The sequence below is a fragment of the Phocoena sinus genome, chromosome 11, assembly GCF_008692025.1.
Source record: "Phocoena sinus isolate mPhoSin1 chromosome 11, mPhoSin1.pri, whole genome shotgun sequence".
NCBI classification, from domain to species: domain Eukaryota; kingdom Metazoa; phylum Chordata; class Mammalia; order Artiodactyla; family Phocoenidae; genus Phocoena; species Phocoena sinus.
The window spans coordinates 41,249,418-41,257,236 of record NC_045773.1 but is presented as its reverse complement, the minus strand read 5'-3'; the positions used below and the strand labels follow the sequence as shown (position 1 = coordinate 41,257,236).

General features: G+C 50.9%; 1 protein-coding gene across 1 annotated transcript; it reads left to right on the top strand.

The window, feature by feature from the left end:
* Positions 1-3,602: 3,602 nt before the first annotated feature.
* On the top strand, positions 3,603-7,819 carry RTP3 (receptor transporter protein 3). The gene is made up of 2 exons (XM_032650172.1): positions 3,603-5,309; positions 6,770-7,819. Exons 1-2 carry the CDS (start codon positions 5,020-5,022, stop codon positions 7,470-7,472), a joined length of 993 nt encoding a protein of 330 aa, XP_032506063.1. The 5' UTR covers positions 3,603-5,019; the 3' UTR covers positions 7,473-7,819.

Below are 7,819 nucleotides of genomic sequence, written 5' to 3'. Positions count from 1 at the left end.
CTTCTTCTTCTTGCACTCAGCACAGGACAGGGACAGAGCAAAATGAAAGAAAAACCGTGGAAGACATTTGTATTAAAGTTGACTTAAAGAGCAATTTCCTTGGGGAGTAAGATCCTAGAGGCTAAGGTGGCCAGATTTGAAAAAGAGACCCGTCCTGACCCAAATGCTCTTAAAGCTGGGACTCTGAAAGAGGGCATTATTTTGGGATGGATAGATCAGGGATGATGACACGTCCCAGCAAAACCCAACAGAAAAAGAGGCAAATTATTAGAGAGAAAATGGAAATTATCCCGCAGATTGGGAAGCTGTGGACAGTTGCCCTGGAAAAACCGACAGGAGCAATTGCAGGACCATGCCCATTCCTCCCCCACCCCGCCCCCAGGCCCCGGATTGGGATTGTTCTACAGAGCGGCAACAGAATTTGGACAGAATTCATTTAACAATCATTCAAGTCATTCTTGAGCACCCAGGCACTGTATGGGTGGATAAAAATTCCCTGCTCTCGTATTTCAAATTGGTTGTTTCCTAGAAACTAAGGCTATGTCAGGACGTGATTTAAAAACAAACCCCCAAAAAGATAAATATAGAATGGTGAGAGGGAAAGAGTGTGGGAGGGGAGGTGAAGGGTGTTACTGTATCTAGGGATTGAGGAAGGCCTCCCTACGGGGGTGACATTTGAGGGGAGACATGGAGGAAGTAACTGAGCAAGCCCCGCTCCAGCTTATCACGTTCACGGAGGAGTGAGGAGGCCGGCCTGGCCAGGGTGTGGCATCCGGATTGATTGATTGATTGATTGATTATTTATGTATTTTAATTTGGTTGCACCGGGTCTTAGTAGTGGCAGGCGGGCTTCCTAGTTGCGGCTCGGGCATCTGGATTTTTTTTGTGGTACTGGCCCCTCACCGTTGTGGCCTCTCCCGCTGCAGAGCACAGGCTCCGGACGCGCAGGCTCAGCGGCCATGGCTCACGGGCCCAGCCGCTCCGCGGCATGTGGGATCCTCCCGGACGGGGGCATGAACCCGTGTCCCCTGCACCGGCAGGCGGACTCTCAACCACTGCGCCACCAGGGAAGCCCAGGACATCTGGATTTTAAAAAGAGCTCTCTGGCGACTCTGTAAAGGCTGATTTTTCAGAGGGAACACTATGGGAAGAATATGGATCAAGGGGCTATCAAAATTGTCCGGCCAACAAATAATGAGAATCTTTTCTCATTATTCCAACAAATAACGAGGACGTGATGGTAGGTGGGGAAAAGAAGGAATGCACTATATGCTGAAGTTGCTTCCTGCTCCTTGCACCTGTTGGAAAAGCAGGCAGGTGGCCCCAGCCCTCAGGACTTCTGGGAAACGCCAGGAGGCTTTAAACCCTTCTGTATTCGTTTCTTCACTTACTACCACAAGCTGGGTGGCTTAAAACAATGAAAATTTATTATCGTACAGTCCTGGAGGCTGGAAATCTGAAATCAAGTTGTCAGCATTATGATTCATGTCTGAATGAAGCTCATCGAGCACACATGTTTTCTCCATAGGGCACATCACAGCCTTTGTGCTCTTAGAAACTCAGGACACTACTTCAGCACTACACTTGGGGCCACTTTAAACAACAGAGTCACCAACAAAAAGCACAAAAATTCGAAAAACATGGCACAAACAGACCATGAAAAGGACACCTGTTTACAGCATGAGAGCTGATTCACGACGGCAGAGTGCTATCTTGTTCTCTTTCAGCTGGGAGCATGTGCATTGGGTAACTCAAACTTTTCCCACTCTGTGCATGTCCCAAGCTTTCAGAGATGGCCTCCTCAGAGCAGCTGACCCAGGGCCCAGCCCAGGGTTCAGAAAGAGTGTCAGTGAGTGTCTAGGCTGAGTCCTGACCCTCTTTGAAAGAGAATGGCCCCTGGCTTAGAAGCTGAGATGAATGTCCAGAGGGACCAGCCACAGCCATTCCCCATGAGGAAGGGACAGAACCCTGCTGTGCCCTGGTCAGCAAAGAGGCAGTGATGCAAGCTCCTATTTATACACATAAATTTCCATTTCCGGAGTGGATGGGTCCCTGTGAGAGTTGAGGGTGTTCCAAATAAGGTCCTGGAAATTGTGTTTGTCAAGCTCTCCACATAAGACACCAGCATCTAAGGGCTCTCTTCTCTGTACCAGGCACACTTAGAATCCTTCCACATAAAAGGCACATTTTGGGCTTCCCTGGTGGCGCAGTGGTTGAGAATCTGCCTGCCAATGCAGGGGACACAGGTTCGAGCCGTGGTCTGGGAGGATCCCACATGCCGCGGAGCAACTAGCCCCGTGAGCCACAATTACTGAGCCTGTGCGTCTGGAGCCTGTGCTCTGCAACAAGAGAGGCCACGATAGTGAGAGGTTGGCGCACCGCGATGAAGAGTGGCCCCCGCTTGCCGCAACTAGAGAAAGCCCTCGCACAGAAATGAAGAGCCAACACAGCCATAAATAAATAAATAAATAAAATTTAAAAATAAAAAAGGCAAAATTCCTTTAAAAAAAAAAAAAAGGCACATTTCATCCTCCAAAAGCCTGAACCCACTTGTTCACTGCCACACAGACCAAAGACCCCTGACTTCCAGTCCAGACTCTCCCCTGTACCCTCACCCTCTTCCTAAATCTTCTCCTAATCTGCCCTGAGGTTGAGAGTATGTGGGAGGAGTACAGAAAAAGAATTTGAAAGAGAGAAATTGATTAAGCGGGCTCCCCAAATCTGGTTAATTTGTGACCCAAGCCAAGTAATATAGAGAAACAAAACTGGAGGGTGAGGAGGGCAGACTCTGATGGCCCAGGGTGGGCCTGCTGTTGAAGGAGCTGAACTCTGGTGCAGCAGCAGAGGGCGGGAAAGAGGTGCCTGTGAGGTTGCCAAATGCTGCCATGGCCAGCCCCTCCCCCTCCCCCCTCTTCCTTTTCCTCCCCACCCACCCCCATTGCCTCCCTCCCTCCCGCCCGCTTCTAGCCCTTCCTTTTCCATCTACAGCCCACTGCTCAGACTACCAGTGCCTGACCCAGCTAGTGGATGCCACCAGGCAGCCCTAGGACTGGTTCCCCCAAAAGCAGGCTCTGTAAACCTTGCGGGAAGGAGGGACACCTCCGTCTCCCTCTCGTGTGATTGCTACCAGGATATCTCCAGGTTTCCCTTCCCTTCCGCTTCCTTGTGGTCTCCACCGTAACCGTAACCGAGCATCAGAAGAACTTGGGGAGCTGTTTAGAAATGCTGATGCCCAGATCAACTCAATGAGAACTTCTGGGGCTGGGACTAGTAGTGTCCCTGTGAGACACGAATATGAATATCCCGCTATCTTCTCTTCAGCCCCACGGAGCTTTCCCAGGCCTTGGCATACCCCACCCCTACCCCAGAAACCCAGAATTCTCTGGGAAAACGGGTAAGTGATGTTACTCATGGTAGTTAGAGAGAAGACGTTCAGCCTATGTTAATTTAATTGCGACAAACACTCTCACACTCTTTAATACTTGTGTTCAAATAGTTATATCATTTAAGCGCACAGAGTTTTCAAATTAGAATATTCTCACCAGAGCAAGAGGCTAAAGGTAATCTTTACGTGACCCAGAAACACTATCTGTGTAGCTTTCAAGATCTCCTTACATAATTATTTTCAAAGGTGGTTTTAATGAAACAGAACAGGATATGACATTTTCACACAATATTTCACACCAGCTACAAAGTCAGACCGACCCTTTGTTTAAATATTCTCTGGTCACCACCTTGCTATCTGAATGAGCTTTACGCTGCAGAAGAGTATCTGCATTTGTTCAACTGCAGGGGAAAAGGAGGAGTCCATTCTCCGCTTCAGGAGATCTCTTTCTTCAGCAGCAGTTAGGAGGCGGGCACAGGAATTTCTTTAGTTAACACCAGGCAGGACCAGGGAGTGGACAGTGGAACATGTACTGAGTGGGCCCTACAACCTGAAGGTGGGAGAGAAGGTGGGTGAGGGAGGGAGGGAAGGTGGGTGCTCTGGGTGGGGTGGATCTGCGCACAAGGCAGGAGGGCAGGGAGGGCAGGAGTGTTCAGAGGATGGCCCGGAGTGCAGGGCTGGGGTTTAGTGTGGAGGCGCGGATATGGCCTTGGGGGAGCACGAGCCTGGCAGGGCTAAGGCTGGTAGAAAGGCAGGGCTGGCCTGTGAGGGGTCTGAATGCCATGCTACAGCCCCATGTAGGTGGGGGTTTCAGCCTCTGGAAAGACCCACAGCTGCAGTGTGGAAAGTGGCTCAAGCAGCCCTGGAGGCGCCGGCAGGCCAGGACAGAGGCTGTTCTGCGGGCCTGAGCTGAGGTAGGAGCTGCCAGCCTGGAGGACTCGCTGAGGGCAGGGCTTTCCTCTCCTGCTTTAGCACCCACCCTGGCGTCAGCCCCGCTCCTCTCTCCTTCCTCCTTCCCTAGCCTGTCCTGGAGGAAGTAGGGGATGATGAAGCACCTCGGAGTGTGGTCATGGCCTCCCACCCACGTGGGGACTTTGTAGCCTCATCTCCGGGGCAAAGGAACTACAACAGCTTTGGTCTCCAATGGGTGGAAGAGTGGGCTTGGGAGTTGCCTTGGACAGCTTAGTGTCTGTGAAACACGGTCCCACAGAGACTTGGCACAAGCAAGGAAGTAAAGAGCAAGGGCGAGGATGCAGGGATGCAGGAATTTGAGCAAGGTCCCAGGATGGCCGTGTCCTTCTTCGCATCTCTCCTCCCGGATCGTGAGCACAGCAGCCCAACGGACAAGGATTTTCAAATGTTACTTCTAGAAAGGGAAACTGCAGCCTGTCTCCACCATCTATAGGGCTTCGGAGGTAAAAAGGTGTGTTCCCAGTTAAAGGTGGGCAAATAGCAGAGCCAGGCTGAGACCCACCCGTCCTGACCTGGAGTCTGGGGCCCTCCTTTGGTAATATTTTGCTGGATGAAGCCATGCATTCCGTGTCTTTCGAAATTCCCTGTGGAGCCTAGTGCTGTCCTCAGAACTTGGAGCCAGCATCAACTGACCTTTGGTCCTTGGGGCAAAGACCTGGTCCATGAGCCCAGTCCAGGGACATAAAGGGAGAGTGGGTCTGAACCCTTGCTCTCTAAAGCAGGAAACCTCATGTCCTGCTCCAGATCCGTCAGAGCCCGGGAGACACTGTCGTACCCAGCTCACGGGGACAGCAGCGATGCGTCAGGACAGGGAGGTGTGGAAGCAGGTGTTCCAGGAATTAATCCGGGAGGTGAAACCATGGCACACATGGAAACTGACACTAGACAAAAGCCTTCTTCCTAACATCCTGAAGCCAGGGTGGACACAATACCAGCAGTGGACCTGTGCCAGGTGAGTAGGGAATGCAATAGCAATATTCCAGAAAATTCTTGCTTATTTCTTATGGTGTACACTCGTTACTTGTCTTGTTGTGCTCACGCTTGTAAATTGAAGATTACAGGAAGCAAGGTGCCCTTGATCCAAGACGTTTTGGCTTCATTAAAAATTTTTCCCTTTTACACTGAACCGCAAAACCATAGCAGGACTGGGCTAATGCCCAGATACAGAGAAAACAGGCTGCGAGGGGTGAGGGTGAGAAGCAGTGAGGAAAAGAGAAGGGGAGGAGTGGAGGCTATTTCCCTCAACCACAGGAGAGTTGGACGAGCAGGACCCAGGGCTCATGCTCCCTGCAGTGGGAGACCTAGGGTCCAACACAGAGTCCGTGGGGAGAGGCCCTGTGTGCTGAGGAGAAGCGTCAGGGAGGGGGCAGAGGACGGGGAGAGCTGAGCAACACTCAGCAACCTTACCCCTCTCTACTCCAAGCTGATGGAGTCTTGTTAAAATAGGACCCTCAGAAGTCATCCAGAGTCTCACCCTCTCTTTTCCAGTTGGGAAAGCAGAGCCGCAAGGATTGGGGGTGGGAGGCTGGGACTCTAGCTCGGGACTGGGGCCGTGCTCATTGCCTGCCCACCAACCCCTCGCCAGGAGAGGGTCCGGGCAGAGGAAGCAGAGCTCTCTTCTCCTGGTGGCGCATGGTTTTCCCAGGCCAAGAGCATGGGAGCAGAGTCTCAGCTCATTTCTCCCAGTTCTGGAGGCTGGAAGTCCAAGATCAAGGTGCCAGCTGCTCTTCTGAGCCACAGGCTTCTCCTTGTGTCCTCACATGGCAGAAGGAGCTAGGGCGCTCTGTGGGGTAGCTATTATAAGGGGACTAATCCCATTCCCAAGGGCTCCACCCTCACAACCTAATCACCTCCCCAAGGCTCCACTTTCTAACACCATCACCTTCAGCGTTAGGATCCCAACATGGGAATTTGCGGGGGGACACAAACATTCAGACTATAGCACTTATCCACACCCACTTGTATCTATTTTTGGATTTCAGTTCAGGGTTCTCGGGGCTGTTGCACTTGTAGCCTTTGACCCACTTAAATCTACATTTGAAGAAGCCTTGATTTGGGGTCAAGAGACTGGAGTTCCAGTCCTGCCTCTTCCACTCACTGGGTCTCTGGGCGTGACAAGTTCCCAGCGTGCGCCTCATTTCTAAAATGATCACATCGGACTTCGAATTTGCCCAAGATTCCTTCCAGCTCTGATGGCTTGTGATTTGCTGTTTTCATGGCAGACACATCTGTGGGTCACAGAGCATGCTGGTGGCACAATGGAGATAGGAACAAGGGGCTCGGGATTTCTTCCCCACTAATCCATGACCCGGATCAAACCATGTTTCTGTGTGTCCCTCCGGCACAGCCCACAACTGGGCCATAGTGGGCCATACTGGGCCAAGCTGAGGGTCTTGTCTTCTTTCTCCACAGGTTCCAGTGCTCCTCATGCTCTCGAAATTGGGCCTCTGCCCAAGTTCAGGTCCTTTTCCACATGCACTGGAGTGAGGGGGAATCCAGGGGCCAGGTGAAGATGAGGGTCTTTGCCCAGAGATGTCAAAAGTGCTCCCAGCCTTCGTTTGAGGTCCCCAAGTTCACAGAAGAGAACATCTCAAGGATCCTGACCAACCTGGTGTTGCAAATTCTGAAGAAATGCTATAGAGAAGGATTTACGTTCGTGGAGATTCCTATGATCAAGGAAATCTCTCTTGAAGGGCCACATGACAGTGACAATTGCGAGGCATGTCTGCAGGGCTTTTGCGTGCAGAGTGAGTTAGGTCTGGCCATGTGGTCACCAATATCCCCATCACCTCCCACAATAAGCTCACCCATCCTCGGGATCACCACCGAAATACCTTCTCCCACGAGGAGTAGCACCGGAGGGGATGCAGTGAAGAAAAAGAAGGTATTACCCAGACAGTCGTTTCCTGAGACCACACAAGCTGAGAGCCTCCCCATTTCCTGCAGCCCGAGAGCAAACACCAACTTCCAGGCAGAGAGAAGAGACCAGAACTCCTTAAACAACTGCACTTTCTATTCCCACACAGCCCAGCATACCAGGAGCTTAGGCATGAGCTGCTGCTGCTGTCTCATGCTAATAATCATCATTGTAATTGTGGTAAAAACCACTATCTGAGCCTGGAAAGCGTGATGTTGAGTTTAAAAATACCAGACACACAGTCATCTATTGTATAATCCCATTGATGCAAAATATTCAGAATAGGTAAATCTAGAGATGGCAAGTGGATTTGTGGCTGCCAAACAAGGGACTGGGGGGAGAGGGGAAGTGGGGAGCAACGAGTTAATCTGTATGGGTTTTTTGCGGGGGTGATGAAAGTATTTTAGAGGTGATGGTTGCACAACACTGTGAATGCACCAAATGCCATTTATTTGTTCATTTTAAGATGGTTAATTTAATATAAATTTCACCTCAATTAAAAAAAAAAGAATGCTGCAATTTCATTCATTCTCTAGAGAACTGAG

What these genes read in the sequence shown, in the direction of transcription:
- RTP3 (XM_032650172.1), top strand. Translation starts at nt 5,020, where the DNA reads ATGAGCCCAGTCCAGGGACATAAAGGGAGAGTGGGTCTGAACCCTTGC. An exon ending in CAGCAGTGGACCTGTGCCAG is followed by an intron (nt 5,310 to 6,769) that starts GTGAGTAGGGAA and finishes CTTTCTCCACAG; the next exon opens with GTTCCAGTGCTCCTCATGCT.